Here is a 19,016-nt window from a genome sequence, read left to right as displayed (position 1 = left end):
CCAGGAATAGGGAAATAATTTTTTGATTCATTTCTGGAAAATCTGTTCCACTTACACATCCAGTCCCTGATTTGCTCAGAGACAGAAAACAGGAAGTTTGCAACTTCCACCTCCCAAAGGTCCATGCAATGTTTCAATGCAAAGGATGGGAGTGCATTTACTGCAGGCAAGTTGATCATTCCTCTGCTGACATGCATGAGGTGCTGGAGCCTGTCCAGAGCAGGGCAATAGAGTGGGGAAGGGGCTGGAGCACAAGTCTGCTGAGGAGCAGCTGAAGGAGCTGGGGGCCTTTAGCCTGGAGAAAAAAAAGGTCAATGGGAACTTTATTGCTCTTTACAACTGCCTGAAAGGAGGTTGTAGTGAGGTGAGGATTAGTTTCTTCTCCGAAGTAATAAACAAGAGGAAATGGCTTCAAGTCATGCCTGACATTGTGAATAAATATATTTTGCAGGTTTCATAATAAAACACCCCAATATTATTGTAATTGTTGAAGTCAAAGTTTTCAAATTTGACCTTCAAGAAAAAGTATCTGACTGTATAATTAGGGGACTGGGAATAAAAGGCAGACTATTAATTCTACTGTCACAGGGATGAGTCAACTCAAGGAACTGTTGATGCACAGTGTGCAGGCAACCCAGACATCCATGACTTGAAAATGCAAAACAAAGCATTAGTACTCTGAACTCAATATCCAGTTCTAGAACGACATGTCAAACTTTTCACAAGGCATAAAAATCAGTTCAATTTCTGTTTACCAATGACATTGGAAACCTCAGAGAAAATTAAATAATATTGCCCGTTTTCTGTTCATTTACATAAGAATTTCTCAAGTATTTTTCAAGAATATAAATATATACTTTAGATAAGCAAAACAAAACTTGTTCAATCACACAGTCGTACTAGGATGACTTTCTTACCGGGTGGCGTTTTCCAACGCCCTGGAAAAGGATGAATAATCATCAGTTGAGTGTTCCAGGGAGTAATACCATGTAGCTGCATCTTCAATGAACGAGTTAGACTCTTCTCCTCCTAGAGAATTTTGCAGAGCCTGATAAAAGGCTGTTTTGCTGTTGGCTCTTCCTTGACTTTCTTCAAATTTCTGAGAAAAAAGTGCATACATGGAATTCAGAAACAAAACCAAAAGATAATTTTTTTTAGGAACAATGTAGGCTCAGATCTCCCTCTGCTGGAACAAGTCCTCTCTGCTGTGATCTCTGATTCCTAGGGGATTGAGTAGGAGACAGTCCTACTTTTGCTTTCCCGAAATTGTCATCAATGAGAAATATTGGCTTCCTCTCGACACACTATACTAGAGAAACCCAGACCTAGTAGGTCCAAATCATGGGTGCCAAGCTGTGCCAATGGATCTTTAATAGTACAGAAATCTTCTCATAGAAGGGGTTCCCAGGGACACTCCTCCTCTGCATGTGTGTCCAGTGCTGCCTTTATGATGATCTCCATGAAGGAAAACTAGAGGGGACAGAGTGAGTTACTGTTTTTTTCCTCTGAAAATTCCAGGAAGCAAACATGTTGTGTAGGCCATTTTATGGCTATGTCACTCTGCCTCTTCTGGGAACACCTACAAAGGAACACGGCTGATCCAAGTTCCATATTTATGGCCCTTCTGGAATGATATCAGCCTTAGACCTAGAAGAGAAATTCCATTCCTTCAAATCCCAATGCAGGTAATAGCTATGATCTTCAAACTTCATAACCCTTAGGGCCTTTCAGAGAAACCAACAGGGAAATGCCCTTTTTCCTGAGATCTGTGACCTTTCCTAACATAAAGGCAAGTTCCCCAGAGCAAAGTGCCCATGTCATAGGGACCACCTTCTATGCCAAACTGTGTATCCAAACACATTTTTACCAATGCTAAAGACTGATGGAATTTTTCAACACATCTTTCTTTGAGGAAGTTTTTTATGTTATCAACTGAAACTTTTCACTTTTAAAAAAACTTATTTCAATTTCAGAAACAAAACAACTTCGTGAAAAAAGAAAAAGCTACCCCGAACTTTTCTGTGCATCAAGTCCTTTCTAAAGAGGGCACTATACAGGTGCATGTTGATTGAAACTTGGATAAGAACCCCTGAGAAAAAGATCTAACAAACCACCTCTATTATTATGGGCAGTCAGTCTGATGCAAACTAGGCCAGTGTCTGCCCAGTTTAGTTACTGTAGATGCTTTACCTAATATATTATTTTGATGGCCCACAGCTGGTTTTCATCATGCTGCTAGAAGATCTTTCCACAACCCTATACAGAAAGTACAGATGGAATTATACCTTTTCAGTAGAGTCACAGAAATTAAAGATGGAAAAAAAGTTCCCATGCACTGAGGGTGAGGTTTGTCCTTGGTATTCTAACACTGTGCATTTTGAATAAGTGACTTTAAGGGATTTGAAAACTCTACCAAGTATCCGAAGGTCCAAGAAGATCTTGGCAATTTGCCTTGTATTTTTAATAGATTCTTCTTTTGCTGGATTTGACCCATGAAATGTGAAAGAGTCATGTGGTGCCAGCTTTAGTAATAAAGCTGAACTCCAAAAAAGATGGGGAGCTCACTCCTGGCACGTCGCTTCATGTGCACAAATGCCACATATGAAACTGCACAGCACTTTTGCCTGCAAAATCATTCAGCTTAAAACCATCAAGGACACATATTCTTCTGCAGGAAATAGAAATTTTCACTGAAGACCTGACTGAAGTTCACTGAATTCCAAAGCAATTTTTCCATCACAGCTTTGGCACACATCACTTTGGGTTCCTACTAACCAGCAGAAGCATTGCTTTGTTTAACTAAGAATCTCTCATTTGAAGACTGGGGTAAGCAGTTGTGGGTAAGAAAAGATACTTTTCTGTAGCAGAGCAAAACCCAATCTCTTGTGTATAAATCAACCCATACAAGCAACTTTCATGAAGTGCTTTCATTTTGTTGGCTTTTTAAAAGGGACTTGTTAACTTGTTCTACTCTTGTCATGGATACTTAAACCAGAGAGAAACAAAGTGAAAAAACCTTAGGGTATTGATTATGTAACCTAGGAACTTATCCATCACTCCCTCATCAATGGTCAAGTATCAAATAAAGGTTATGGTTGAAAATCACAGAGAAGGAGATGGATCATCCTACACCAACATATGGTTAAGGTGACAAACTCCCTGCCAAATGTTTTTGTAAATGCCAAAACCTGGTGAAAATTAGGTTTCATGAATGATTTTTTGAATCCACAAAGAAGGAGATGGATCATCATACACCAACATATGGTTAAGGTGCAAACTCCCTGCCAAATGTTTTTGTAAATGCCAAAAACTGGTGAAAATTAGGTTTCATGAATGATTTTTTGAATTAAAAAAAATTTAAAACCAAAATAATTTGGTAGTTATTAAATACAGAAAGATCAGTTCAGGACAGGAAGTCCCTGAGCTGTAAAGTGCTAGAGGTTTGGGGAGCTTTTACCAGAAGTATCAGATTTACTTACCCTAATCTTACAAGCAGCCTCTTTTAACCACTGCTGAAAACAGCATTTTGTTCTGAACAGCCCTTTTATCTGACTCAGTGCGGTCAGCCTTCGGTATTTAATGTCAGGAGTCAAGGAGAAGAGGCAGAAGGCTGGCTTGGCTGGACAGGGATCTTCTCTTGGAAATAAGGCAAAAAAAGGAAGGTGTAGGCCCAGCTGAAGCAAGGTCAGGTGACATGGGAAGAATACAGAAATTCTGCTTGCCACTGTAAGGAGAGAATTCATTTGGCCAAAGCCCAAGTGGAGTTGAAGCTGCCAGAAATGTGAGGGGCAAAGAAAGTTTTTTTCAAATATGCAGTGTCGAAATAACATGGACCCTTTCCAGAATAAAAATGGTCATTTCCCCCACAGGGACATGGACAAAGCAAAGATGTTCAATACATTCCTTGCCTCTGTCTTCAACACTGATGATGGACCATGAGGGCCTCAGTGCCCTGAGCTGGAAGACTATGACTGTGAGAATGATCATCTCTCAATTGACTGAAATTGTGTGCAATCTGCTGCTCCAGCTGGATCTGTACAACTCTACAGGGCCTGATAGGATTCAGCTGAGAATCCTCAGTGAGCTGGCTCATGTCATTCCAAAGCTCTCTCAATATTTTTGAGCAGTCTTGGGAATCAGGAGAGGCCCCAGCTAAGTGGAAGTTGGTGAACATTGTCCCAGTTTTCAAGAAGGACAAGAAGGATCTGGGAAACTTCAGGCCTGTCGATCTCGCTTCAGTGCCTGGTAAAGTTATGGAGAAGATTGTTCTGGGATGTATTGAAAAACACCTGAAAGACAGCGCAGTCACTGGTCTCAGTCAGCATAGCTTCATGAGGGGAAAATCCTGCATATTAAACCTGATTTCCTTTTATGAAAAAGCAGCCCACCTAGCTGATCTGGGAAAGCCATTACATGTAATCTCTTTGGATTTCAGCAAAGCTTTTGATACTGTCTCTCACAACCTGCTTCTGGACAAAGTGTCCAGCTTTCACCTGAATAGCTGTGATACATGATTGGTGAACAACTACTCATGGGTCAGGCACCAAGGGAGGTATGGGATGGGGTGACAGCAGGCTGGTGACTGGCCCCTAGTGGGGTTCCACATGGCTCTATTCTCCACCCAGCCCTTTTCAGCATCTTCATTAATGACCTGGGCACAGAACTCGAAGGAAGTTTGCCAGTGACACTGCCAGGGCAAGGGAGGGGATTGTCCTGCTCTGCTCTGCACTGGGGCGGCCTCACCTCCAGGACTTTGTGCAGTTTTGGGCACCACAATATATAAAAAAGACATTAAGCTTCTGAGAGCGTTCAGAGAAGGGCCACAAAGATGGTGAAGGGTCTGGAGGTGAAGGCATATGAGGAGCAGCTGAGGTCACTTGGTCTCTTCAGCCTGGAGAAAAGGAGGCTGAGGGGAGCAGACCTCATTGCTGATACAATTTCCTTGTGAGGGGAATAAACAGCAGGCACTGATCTTTTCACTCTTGTGAACAGTGGTAGGACTCAAGGGAATGACCTGAAATTGTGTCAGGGAGGATTAGGTTAAATGTCAGGGAAAGCCACCCCAGAGGGTGGCTGGGCACTGGAACAGGCTCCCCAGGGAAGTGGTCACAGCACTAAGCCTGTCTGATTTCAATAAGTGTTTGCACAATGCTCTCAGGCACAGGGTGTGATACTTGGGCTGTCCTGTGCAGGGACACAAGTTGGACTCAATGATCTTGAAGGGTCCCTTCTAACTCAGCATATTCTATGATTCTGTTCTACAATTCTGTGATTCACTGTGCCTATGCACAGGTTCCTGTGGTCTTCAAAATGCCCCCAAAACTCTTCAATTTTCAGAGTCTTCTCAGCAATAATTTATGATATTGTGGGGCCCTCAAGGTGTGTTGACTCATGAAAAAGGGCTCAACAGACAGGGATGGATGATGAACAGAACTAGAATTTGAAAGATTGTAAGAATTTTCACCCCTCAAACAGCACTAAAATAGCACAACCTGAAACAATTTCTCAAGCATTGCTTTGGCTACAGTATAATTTAGACATCTGACTTAAACATGATAGCCCAAACCAAAGCAATATGTTCAAAATAAAATTCATTAAACATGAAAAAGACAAAATATTTTTACTTCTCAGAAACTGATTCAATTCAACCGATTTTCCATGTCCAACATATGTTCCCATTAGGAAATATGTGACCAAGGAACAATTTTCAAATCATAGTAGATACAACAGCTGCTACGAGATTAATAGAAACAGCTGCACATCATGTAAAATAATTTACATTTTGCTAACCTTTAAAGGAGCATTAGGAATTGGCTCAGAGTTATAGTCAGGTTTTCTAAGAAATTATTTAAGAAAATATTTAAAGGCAGCATATGCACTATTTTCTACTCTTCTGATGATTCAAAAACATCATAAACATTGCCTAAATAAAGACATAAATACTGCTTACTGTTCCAGTTGCTGCAGGATAGCTGATGGAGCATATGAGTAAAACTGGCCCAGTGTTTTACTTTAAAAGAAATTGCAGCAGTAGGTATACCAAATATTTACATCTTCCAAGGGGCAAAATGTACTTTTTTAACAAACTGAAACAGTGATAATGCTAAAAGTGTATGTACAGATCTTAGGCCTTATATGGCTTTTAACAAACACTGTCACAAAAGATGGTGAAAGACCTGCCACCATTCATCAGAGTCTTCCAAGATTTTTAACTAATTTCAATATGAAGTAAAGAGCTCAGCCCATTCTCCTCACTGGTGGCATTTATGGAGACACTTCTCCCTGGTCATTACAACAAATATAAACATATCTATCTCATGTTGTATATTGCTGAATACCTTTTTCCATAAAGAAACTAACTGACTGTAATAAATTGCAGGTTGGTAGTACTGTTCTGCACGGATCTGTTTGCTTACATGACGTAAATAAACTAGATTTCTATCTACCCACTCCCCTCTGTCCTGGATTTGGGTTCTGCATCCAACTAGATTGAAGTAAGCAGGGAAAGAAAAAGAAAGAAAACACATTAAGTACAACCTCAGTCTTTCAACTAAATCCTTGCAATGTGGAGATTACATAGTAGGTGCTCAACATATAGAGGACACAGACTGGGCTATACCGACCTCCTTGCAGATAAACACAGACATAGAGCAGCATGAGCGAATCCATAAATTTAATGTCATTAGGTCCTCCCACCTGAGCATCACATATAGGACAGGGATAAAATTTTGTCCAGCTGGGAATTGAAATCAACATTTTTAGAGGTTTCTGCTTAGCTGCCCTAATCTATGACTGCTCAAAGTTAATATTCCCTGAAGGTGTGCCATGGGAATTGCAGTGAATGGGTTCAGGCTTAACCACTCCATATGTCACATATGTGCATTATGGTACCACTTGCCATTTCCTTAACAAACTCTGCTTTGTTTCTCACTTAGTTTTAACCTTGTGATTGCTGCACTGGGGATGAATAGGAAGTGCTCCAGGAAGTGATGGATCTGGCTCAGTTCACATGAATAAGCATTTCAGTGAATGCCATAAAATGGATATTTCATGAGCATACTCTCTTGCTGCAAACATCACTGAGACCTCAGCCTTTAATTGCAAGAAAATTGATCATAAATGCTTTGCTAGCACATAAGTGGTGCCTTCTGTCTTTCTGTTTCATTTTTCATAGCAAAGACCTTAACAGGCACTAGCATGGTGTTGCAGTGGGAATTGAGAGACACCTAGAGCAACCCAAGGCCAGTATGATTCCACAGAACAACAGAGTGCAACTAGATTTTCCATCTTCTGGTATGGTTGCAGCCTAGAGTTTCACTCTCACTTCTCTGTGAAGAGTGCAAAGAGTTTATAACACTTGCATGCAACTTCAGTCTAAGGCAATAAGATTTGCATCATGTCTCAAGCTTGCTTACATCCAAATGGCTCAAAGTGTCTGTTACCATTTACAGGATCAGTACTAAGACAAATCAGGATTCATATAACCAGTCCTTGACAGGATTGCCCAGTACAATTATTCCCAGTAACTGGTGGAGCCAGTCAGTAGGGGTTAAATGTTTTTATCCCTCACTCTTCGCACTGTCTACACTGACATCGGCCATCCTAAAGAAGATGGAAATTAGGGCTTTGCCAATTCCATAGGCTTCCTAGAGCACCTTTCAGCTGTGTTTGTCCACTGAAATAGGACTTCACCAATTCCATACACTTGCCAGAGCACCTTTCAGCTGTGTTTGTCTACTGAAATACATCCATAGATCTCTCTGCAGAGCAGGACCACAGCCATAGGTGAATTTTCACCCCAGGGAGGCTTGCTTCCCTCTTTTTAGGACAGATTAAATACTTTGGGTGTAGTCAAAGACAAACTAGTAATTATGCCTCAGTTTTCCAAGTGCAGTTCAGTGCTCTGTCTATCAGCTAAGCCTTCCCACACCGCTTAGTACCAGTAAAACCAGCTTTGGCTATTCCTAGAGAGTTGCAAGTGAGATTTACCTCAAAGGAACTCTTAACATTTATTTTGTAGATGATTGGGATACAGGGTGGATTGTCTCAAATTCTTCTTTGAGATCTATTGTGGAGAGAGGACATTTAGCACACGTTAAAGATCTATTGTGACATTTATGACAGAGGAAATGGGGTACAGACTTCCAAGTAACAACCACCATCTGCACTAGATTTTGTCACTGTAGCTAAATACCTCTGTGGCTTATTCAGGACTTCATAATCAGATTCACTGCCACCATACATGGTCATGGCTAGCACACAGAAATGCTGCTGAGAACCTGGAGATTGCATCTTCCTAAGTAGCTCAGTGATGGAAGGACCTTTACAGTTTCCCAGCAATTAATACCCTAACTGTGTCTACAATGGAGAAATCAGGATAATTCAACCTTGCAGCAGATCTTTAAGAAAACAACCCAGACAGGAATACAGACTGGTCAAAGCATTCTTATTCCCTCAAGTTTTAAAAGCCTAAAGACACAGGAAAATAGAAATAGAGGGAAATTAAAAAAAAATCATCAGTAGATACATCCGTTTCTTATGGTTGAGTTGCAGCAACTTACTGAGTTCCCTTCCAATCTTATTTTCAGCAAGCCTTTAAATAAAAAAGATATTTCCAGTTTTATTTTTGGACAGGAAACATTTTTCTACTGAACTCTTAGTTGGAAGTGTTTTTTCTTTTCATTTTAATCTGACAGTGCTGGGATTTAGCTCTTATTGTGCCTTTCATCAACACCATGATTTGTTGCAAAATTTTTAATACAACATGGAATTTCATCTCAATTTTGCAGACAACTGTCATATGCAGAAGTAGTGGTAAAGGAAAGAATTTCACTTCCTAATCTTCATCATAGGACTTGTAATGAGGTCACTGAGGTTTATTCCATGTCAGAGGCTCTGGATCATTATCTGCAGGCCTCCAGCACCACACTATATCTTCTGTACCTTTCTCCTATGACTTTCTCTTGAAATTGATTACAAAAGAGAAAAAGAAATGGAAAAAAGAGCAGGAAAGTTCTGAGAGAGAGTAAACAAGTAATATGAACTTTAATTCATGTGGGCCATTAATTCTGAATTCAATTGGTTTATGTGCTACTGGCTACCAGCAAAGAGAAGATGGGACTGACATTTCAGTGCCTTCTAAGAGGTGAAATTTTGCAACAATCCTGTTGAAAGATAGCAACAGACAGCACAGCAGGGATGCAATTCTTTTTGTTTTCATCAGTTTCTGTCCGGAAACCTTAGACCACACATCAGGCCAGTGCTGTTCCTTATAACAGTTAGTCCATACTCAGAATCATCGTTACAGGAAAATGTACTTCTAGGAGACAACAGAGGAAAAGGTTGCTAAAAAAACTCAAAATGGTGGTTTAATCCTGCTGCACAGTGAAGAAATCGATTGTTTAGTTGCTTTCATCTTTGTGAGATACTACTGAGATTGAAATATAAATAGGATTTTAAAGACAGCAGGACATAAATGCTAAATCATTTCTGGTCTCTCACCATTTTGTGACTCCCACAGAAATATTAGTCAACACATATTATTATGCTATTAGTCATCCTGACCAAGACGGGCTGGAGAAGGACAATGCATTTGCATATTCCTGTGGAGCATAATTCATAATGTGTAGAAATCAAAAAGCATCTCTCCAGGCTGCATGTGATTACAGTAATTACTTTAATCACAGTGATGCCATCAGTTCATTAACAGTGAGTGTCTTCCTACCTTAATTGCCTTGGCTCTGCTGATGAGACCATCTTGTTGAGCACTTCCAATGAGCAGATCTACTTTCCAAAGCTGAGGGCGCTGCAGAGCTTTAGCCAAAGGTTCCTGGAGGTAAATTCCATCTATCACTGGACCCCAGTACTGGAATGGGCCACTGATAGCTAGCAGCTATGTTGAAAAAAAAAAAAAAGAGCAAAATTGTGCAGTTAATTCAGCTTACCCTTTAAATTCTATTTTATTTATGCTTATTTCAACTGATTGATTCATTTCAAGTGAACAAGTGACCAAGTAATGTAAGTGCAAACTCATCATTGGCAAAAAACAATGATTTTGCTGACAGTCTAAGTAGGTGAACAAACTGAAGAGGCAAAGAGAAATTATGGTCTTATAAAAATGTTGCTTTAAACTAGGGATTGACTTCATGTTGGTCCTCATTGAAAAATTTTTGCAGGTGGGTGTTTTAATTTGTGGGTAAAGGATACATCTCTAGATTTATTTATACTGCAGCTTTCACAAGCCTCCCACTTCAAATACTGAACATCCCATCCTGCTTCGTTTTCTGCATAAGTTCTGTTATTAAAGCTGCAGACATTTGACTCTTTTCTAGAGTAACACCCAGGGGTAGGCAAGAGGGAGCTGAAAGAAGGGGAAAAAACTATTTTTAAATTTATTTCAGAAGACATGATTAAAGCAGTGTAAAAGGAATTTAGTCTAAAGGAGAATCAAATTGTGAGTATTCATAGCTCAGAGCTGGATGTCATGGACAACAACTTCCTTCCACCAAAAATAGTCCAGTTCCTCTTTCACAAGGATTCAGACTAAATTATTTTTTAAGGTTCTCTCTCACAGTTTTGTGTGAATGGAAACTTTTTGATTTCTTGCCAGTGGCATATGCTTTGCTATGTTGTACCTTAGTTTGAGCATCATTGAGGACACGAGCAGGCAACTGGCGAAGGCAGGCTACAATTTCCTCACTGGTGGATGAAGGGCATCCCACATCTTCAGCCAGGGCTGCTGCTTGGGTCTGTGCCCTCCTGGTAGTAATTATAGATGCTGGAGAAAAAGCTGAGCCACCCTAGAAAAAAAGCAAAAACATAATATCAGTCAATATATGTTGTCTGAACACCTGGTTCCCTGGTGCAGGAATAAAAGATGAGAAGAAAAATCTTTCCACCTGCAGAACGTAAAACCCTGGCTTTTAAATTAAAATAAGCAGGTTCTAAAGATCAAAGCAAAGGGGTAAAGGGTCAGTTAGGCTGTTTCCAGCTCTGCCACAGTTAATTTGGAAAATTCTAAGTATCTTTATTATGTCTCTGACCAAATCACAAATCTTTCTGAAAACTTTGGTGGAAAGACCTGCCACTGTTATTTTGGAAAAGTACAGTTATTTTGGAAAAGTACTGTTATTTTGGAAAAGTACCTCTAAGTACCTTTACTATGTCTCTGACCAAATCACAAATCTTTCTGAAAACTTTGGTGGAAAGAGAAACATTGAGACAGGAGCAGATATAAAGAAGGTGCTGTGAGGCACATGAAGAAATGGAGAGCCCATCTTACAAGAGGAGACTAAATGGAGTTTTATCATAGCTCTGACAAACAAGGACAGAGAGCAGGTGTGATGTCCATAAAGAAAAGCCATTTCTACCTTGGGACAATGCTGGTACAAGAACAAATGAGCACTAAGCATTCACATTGAGTGTAAATCAGCTTCGGCTAGAAAACAAAGAAAAGTAGCACAGGGAGCAGTGAGGGTCTGGAAGGGCTATGAACTGAAGAAGTGGAACAAAAGACTAAAGGAAACTGCAGAAGATTAACCAGAGCATGAAGATCAAAACCAGAGCACAGGCTACAGTCCAGTCTCTACCCCAGACTCTTTCTATTCTTGTTACAGCTGTGCCAACACAGCAAATGTTCTTAACAAGAAAGAATGGCACAACATTTTTGAGTAAACATGAAAACTAGTTGTTGCAAATGCAGAAAAATTAGTTTAAATCTGATAAGATCTGACCTAGAACAGAAAGGTTGGAATAGCTCTGACATGGTTCAAATGACTAATTTCCAAACATTTGCAGCAGTTTACTGATAACAGCTGCTAAAATTAGCTCTGTCCTCTAAAAAACCCCACAACCCAGATGCACGATTTGAAAGACCCTGATCTATTGAACTGATTAACATACTTCTTACTGAATTTGCTCAAAGCTCAACTTCAAAGTCCTGAAAAGCAAGTTAAAAAGAAACAAAAACCAAACAGCAAATCTTTAAATTGAAATTGTCTCAAACCTTGGAGCCCAAAGAACTCTGTGAAGTCCTGGCCAGCACCCATGAGATTTTTTATATTTCAAACAAGCAGAGCCATTGATACTAATGGGATACCATTGCTCACAACTGGAGAAACTGATTTCCAAAAATAGTGATAAAGAGGTAATTTGGGTTTGGGTGTAGAGCCAATCCTTTTAGTTTACTGCATGCAGAATTTCTAGTGACACTACCCTCCTGAAAGATCTCTCTTCTTTTTTTAACAGATCTGGAAAAAAGCACTGTTATTAGCTTAATTTTTGAGATGAAAATGGTTCCAGATAAGCAAAGGAAAAACCTAATTTTTTAATCTGGGCCACTATAAGAGCCATTTTGAGTTTTAAGAGAGTGGAAGAACTAAAGAAGAAGAAATAAACACCACTTGGTCTTATTCTTCACTTCAGCACTCAATTTAGATGAGAACTCAAGTGAGCAATGGGCTTTATTCTCTCATAGGATTTGCAGTGGCCTATTTTGTAAGGCATGATATTTGCCAGCTGCTGACTAGGTGCACTGACTCAGCTGGTCATGAGAGAGAAAGAAAAATATCTTTGATGAGAGTATCTTGTCTGTGGGTGGGTTCCCATGCAGAAAAATTAGTTTAAATCTGATAAGATCTGACCTAGAACAGAAAGGTTGGAATAGCTCTGACATGGTTCAAATGACTAATTTCCAAACATTTGCAGCAGTTTACTGATAACAGCTGCTAAAATTAGCTCTGTCCTCTAAAAAACCCCACAACCCAGATGCACGATTTGAAAGACCCTGATCTATTGAACTGATTAACATACTTCTTACTGAATTTGCTCAAAGCTCAACTACAAGTCCTGAAAAGCAAGTCAAAAAGAAACAAAAACCAAGCAGCAAATATTTAAATTGAAATTGTCTCAAACCTTGGAGCTCAAAGAACTCTGTGAAGCCCTGGCCAGCACCCATGAGATTTTTTATATTTCAAACAAGCAGAGCCATTGATACTAATGGGATACCATTGCTCACAACTGGAGAAACTGATTTCCAAAAATAGTGATAAAGAGGTAATTTGGGTTTGGGTGTAGAGCCAATCCTTTTAGTTTACTGCATGCAGAATTTCTAGTGACACTACCCTCCTGAAAGATCTCTCTTCTTTTTTTAACAGATCTGGAAAAAAGCACTGTTATTAGCTTAATTTTTGAGATGAAAATGGTTCCAGATAAGCAAAGGAAAAACCTAATTTTTTAATCTGGGCCACTATAAGAGCCATTTTGAGTTTTAAGAGAGTGGAAGAACTAAAGAAGAAGAAATAAACACCACTTGGTCTTATTCTTCACTTCAGCACTCAATTTAGATGAGAACTCAAGTGAGCAATGGGCTTTATTCTCTCATAGGATTTGCAGTGGCCTATTTTGTAAGGCATGATATTTGCCAGCTGCTGACTAGGTGCACTGACTCAGCTGGTCATGAGAGAGAAAGAAAAATATCTTTGATGAGAGTATCTTGTCTGTGGGTGGGTTCCCAGTACATGGAGTGAGAACCATGTGTTTTAACCTGACCTTTGGAAGAGCATGTTCATCAGAGCTATGATGAATGAGACTAGAAAAGGGATAACACATCATGAGAGCTTCCCTCAGAAAAGGAGCTTCCTTGCATTTCATGAGGAGTAAGGAATTATGAGCCCACTCAATACAGCAGAAAAATTAAATCCAAGGCTGCACAATATTTACCCACTAAGCCAGCAAGCATTCTTCCACATCAGAGCTGAACATGCTCAGCATACTTTATCAAACATCCAGTGCCTTCAAATGGCATTCATTTAAAACAAAGCAAAACAAAAATAATAAAAAAATAAATCATAAACAAAGCAACGAAACTCATAACTCCAAAAGTTTCACAAATTTTGAAAGTGTCAGTTTCTGTGGAAATTCTGAAGTTGCCCTATTAAAAGGCCAAGTTTGGTAGGGAAAGAGTACTGAAATCAGATGATATATGGAATCCAAAAATTCACTGGGACCAAGCAAAGCATCCTTGTGCATGCTTGATTTTGAACATGTTTCCTCCTGGAGATTTTAAAAGCTGTGCAAAGTTTCCCTGTCTCAAATATACACAACCTGAAAGATTGCCCTGAAGTCATGTACTGAGTAAAACAAAGACTGCAAAAGGTTCTGAACAGAAGTGTCCCCCAAGTTCTGTACAGCAGGGGCAGAACTAAAGTTTGGGCAGACAAATCTTCATGTCACAGCATAGATGTGTATGGGCTGGCAGAAGATACAGTCAAAGCTCAATGAGTAAAATAAAGCCCCCAAACTTCTGAAAATACATTTATGAGTGAGAAGAGCTTAATGGAGCCTCAGTCTGGCTGTGGATATTTTCTTTTCTTTCTGTGAGTGGTTACAAAAGGTTTATTTGCTCTTTATTCTGTACTTTTTCTTCCATTTGCCATGCTAATGGCCACTTCCTCTGTTTGCTTTTTTTGATAACACCCATATTCAGGAAGCAAGTCTTGCTTGGGTCTGGGGTTTGAAAGAGACCAAATCTTTAGGGTTTGAAAGATATGTGGAATTTACTACTTTTAATCATGTTTAATTTTTTCTAGGACTGAAGCAGAGATAGAGAAACACAAGGCATCTTTCAAAGAGTATTTAGGAGCAATACCATTATGTTTCCTTCCAAGGTGTTCCAGGTTTAGAAACATGACTTCTCTTAGGGCAGAAGTTATGCAAGCAAAACTCTACCAGTTCTCTGCTTTACAAATGCACATCAAATTCAGGGTCTGTTTCTTCACTATTGTAAAAAAGAACCCAAAAAACAAAAAGCAAAACAAAACAAAAAAACCTTCAGAAACAAATAAGTGAGAACAGAAGCTGGTATTGCCTAGAACTAATGTTCTTTCTTTTTTTGAGCCTGCAGTTTTCACATTAAACAGAAATCTTCCCTGAACACTGAATTCATATTACAGGTGGGCTCAGGACAGAGAGAATAACAGAGTTACGCTTAGAAGTTCCCTCTTTTCCTATAAGACTATCATTTATTTGTGTGATTAGTCCCAGAAACCAATAATGGAGGACTTGTGTACTTTAAAAAATAGTACTACTTAGGCAGAAGAAGAAATAGTGGAAGGTCTGTTTGTTTCCATTACATGACACCCATATTACCATCAACATTACAGAATCATGAATCAGAAAACCAAAAATCATGAGATCAGCTCAAGAATAACAAACACTGTGTTCTTTTTGTTAGTCCTCTGGTTTTTAATTCTCCAAGAACTCTCCTGTACCCATGAACACAAGAGCTAAAAAATTCACTTTTGAAACTAACAAGTGAAATCTTTGCTGTTCCAGCAGAGTTGTTTTTTGAAAGTGAACCTCTAAAAAAATGACATGTACAATAAAATTGTAGTCATTAGTCACTTTGTCATCACTGGGGGATCATTTAGAAATTATTTACAGGGAACTGAATCCACACACACTTCTTGTTTTAGCTGTCCTTATAGACAGACCCACAACAAGGGGGAAGAGGAAGACAGAGGAAGTTCCATTGACATTTTTGACACTGACCCATTTGAAAGTGTTCAAAAGTGCTAAGAAGAAGCAGCTGTGTTACACAATTCACAACAGCATTGTTACACTGCTCTCCAAAATTCATAGGAATAGGAGGAACTTTAGAGTGTTGAGCAACAGCACCTACTGCAACAAGTGATGGCATTAAAAATGGGAGTAAAAGCCTTCGGTACTATTTAGTTCAGGGACCAGGAGCATTGCCAGCATTTCTAAATTTCTCTTTTCAATATCAGAGGTTCAAATACACAGTAGAAATTCAGACACCACAAAATGCTGCAGTTCACAATGGTGAGAAGCTGATGAATTAGTATAACATGAAGGTGAATTCTCACTTTGTTATCGGGCTGTGACCAGCTGAGCTGGGGCTGGTGCCTCTTGCAAACTTTTCTTTTGGGACATCAGAGCTCAACAGACTTTCACTGGTGCTATCCTGGCCATCCCATTTCTTCCCCCACAAGCTCTTGCTGCTATTCTGATGAGATGATAAAAAAGAATATATGGACCTCTGTTTGGTTTGTGTATTTTGGTAGCGAGGGAGTCTAAATGAAATAATTGCAGTGCTGTGAGGAAGAGTGAGAGTGGAAAATCCCAGATGGTCATAATCATGCTTTAATTCTCAGTATCGTGCTCTGTTTAATTGGTACTAAATTAAACTAATTAAAATAAATTAATTTCCCGGTCTGTGCTGGTAACCAGTTGGTAATCTCTCCCTGTACTTATCTTGACCCATGAGATTTTAATTTTATTTTCTCTCCCCTGCCAGCTGAGGAGGGCAGAGCAGGTTTAGTGGGAAGCTGGTGTCCAGCCAGAGTCAGTCCACCACAGTGCCATCACTTGTACTCTGTACCTGTCTCACAACAGATCTGGAAAAGACAATTGCCATATAAGCTGCAGTGCTGAATGTCTTTTGATTCCTCATTGAGTTTGGAAGCTCACTTCTGCAAAATCTTTCAAAAATTATTCAGAACACATCTAATGATTAGAAACTTCACGGGAACTAGATTTTATCACTCACAATCTGCAAGCCTAAACGCAGCTTCCTCTCCTCACATCACGATCTCTTGTTTTTTCCCAAACTGACTTGAAAATTAAATTCTTTCTTGTCTCCTCAACACACGCACTCCCTGCAAGCGAATGGGGTTTCTCTGATGGCTGCAGCCAGAGAGGCTTTCTGTGTGCCCTGAACCATGCTACAGGCAATGCAAACAGCAATTACAGTAACACCACCCAAAAATGAGATCAAAAGACATCTAATGCAAACAGTCAGAGCAAGGAAATGTCCTGAGAATTCTACTTTCCCAAAAGAGCCAGCTGTACAGCAATATTTTATTTGTTAAAAATAGGCACTCTCCAGGCTCAGATGCACACAGTTCCCAGCCAGAAGTATCTGTCAGACCATCTGGTTTGACCTCCAGGATAGCCAGGGCTCTTCCATTTCCTGACTGCTGAGCTCAAGTGCTTCCTACCCCTTAAAACATGGCTTGTGTTTGATCTTGCATGAGGCATTTAAGCTGGGCTCAGAGACACAGAGAAACGGATACTGCAGCCTTCTCCTTGGCAGTTTGTGCTTAAAGATAATTACCCCATGGACAGGCAACAGAACGTTATTTCTGTTTGAGGGTGCCTTCAGTTTCAGTTAATGCCAGATTAAAGATACTGTTTAAATCCTCTTTTTTCTTCCTGCAAAAATAAGCAAACTGCAACTAAACAACCACTGACTCACTTTCCCAACGAGTTCAGGAGATTTTTCTTTAACAGACTGGATTTAAACTATTTTCAGAAGTTGTTTTCAATTTGGACCCTACTTGCTTCTTTCTTGCAGGGTTGTTTTTCAGTGCCCTTCATTGTTTTTCCTTAGACAACCAATTCTGCATAGTGACCGGTGCTTACAATACACCAAGACTGCAGGGCTCTGTGTGATGACATTAATGTCATTATTCCAGGCGGAGAAAGCCTGGCTTTAAGAGCTTGGAGAAGTAGAAAGCTTTGGGAACAGCTCAGGGAGTCTCTGTCACAGCTGAGAAGACATTTGGCAGACACCTGGCAAACACCAGCACAGGAAGTGTAACAGGGAATGGTCAGGTCCATCCAGCACTGGCAGGGGGGACTGAGAAAGAAACATCTTTCCCTCCATAACTGTCTCCTAGACTGTAATTTCCATATAAAAATGGGGGGTAGGCAAGGGCTCTCTCTCTTATATCAAAAATAACATTTTGAATAAGGGAAATTTCTTTTTCATGTATCGGCGTTTGCAAACCCCTCTTTGCTGACATCAGAGGCAACCCTGCAAGGACAATGTTCCTCTCACAAGTGACTCACAGGGTGCCTGTGTCAGGTTAATGACTTGAATAACAGGATATGAATATTTCTAAGATGACATACAAAGTCCCACTAAATTCATACAAGCATGTTCTTCCATTTAGATGTAAACACTACTTTATCAATGATCCTATTTGACACAAGGTATTAGCTAAATGCACAGAAAGGGTAAATCAGCTCTGATCCTTGCACAGGAGCAGCCAGCCACCAGCAACAGGCAGAAATGACACGCAAATGGAGAATTCTATCTACCACCCTCCACTGCAAACTCATCTGTTCCTCTACAAGCACAATACAAACCGTGTCTGAGATTACTGTGTTTCCAGCAGATCATGTTCTATCAAACAAGTCCAACCTCTCCTTAAGTGTGACCAATTTCTCCTGCCAAGTCTGAGATCTGTCCCATTCCCAAGGATGTAACTTTATTTCTTGTAAAGGCATACAGACTGTCAGAGGCAGTTTAAGGCTGAGGGTGGTGAGGATTGGGAAAAGGCTCTGCCTCTGCCCATTCCCACCTGCAGACATCCCCTAACCCACGATATTTTAGTAATTCCAGAAACACTGTCCATCAATTCAGTGAATGTCATTAATGGACATATATGTCACATCTTTGTGATTTGAAGAAAGCAAGGAGGTCTTAAACAATCAAAATATAACTGGCCAGGGTACCCACGGAGCTGTGCTTTAGACTGATTAGCTTATCAAGCTCCCTAGTGCTTTCCTGACCCTTCCAACTGAGGACTGCTGGTACAGCCCATCAAAGAAAAATAATATTCTCTCAAAATTACCAAATTACCAATTTTTGGCATAGCTTTGGGGATTTGATCAGTGTGTTCTGGGTTCAATAAGACAGTTACACAACAGCTCCCACATAAGCACCTACTTGGAGCTGCTCTGGTGCAAAGTAGGAAATCTGCTAGGGCTTGCTGGGTTATTTTGTTTTCTTTGGTTTTGTCAAGAGTTTTTAAATATTTTCCTGTGCTGTATCAGGGAGTTTTTCAGATCCCATCTTGATTATAAAAGCAAAGGGCAAACCTTAATAAATCCTTTTGACTTCTATATTCGTATCCATGGTACAACATTCTTAGTGCCCTTAGTCAGGTTATTTAACAGGCCAGTATCTTGGTTCCTCCATCTCAGACACT

General features: G+C 39.9%; 1 protein-coding gene across 1 annotated transcript in view; it reads right to left on the bottom strand.

Moving 5' to 3' along the window:
* The window catches only part of TG (thyroglobulin), a 148,896-nt gene that overhangs the window by 20,134 nt on the left and 109,746 nt on the right, over positions 1–19,016 (bottom strand). Inside the window, exons 42-44 of the mRNA XM_039715491.1 lie at positions 10,635–10,799; positions 9,725–9,892; positions 918–1,099 (exon numbers count right to left, since the gene is read on the bottom strand). Coding sequence (XP_039571425.1) covers positions 918–1,099; positions 9,725–9,892; positions 10,635–10,799 — 515 coding nt within the window. The remainder of the gene's footprint in view (positions 1–917; positions 1,100–9,724; positions 9,893–10,634; positions 10,800–19,016) is intronic.

The sequence above is a fragment of the Passer montanus genome, unplaced genomic scaffold (assembly GCF_014805655.1).
Source record: "Passer montanus isolate IOZ18808 unplaced genomic scaffold, ASM1480565v1 scaffold33, whole genome shotgun sequence".
Taxonomy (NCBI): Eukaryota; Metazoa; Chordata; class Aves; order Passeriformes; family Passeridae; genus Passer; species Passer montanus.
This window is presented reverse-complemented; position numbering and strand designations above follow the sequence as displayed.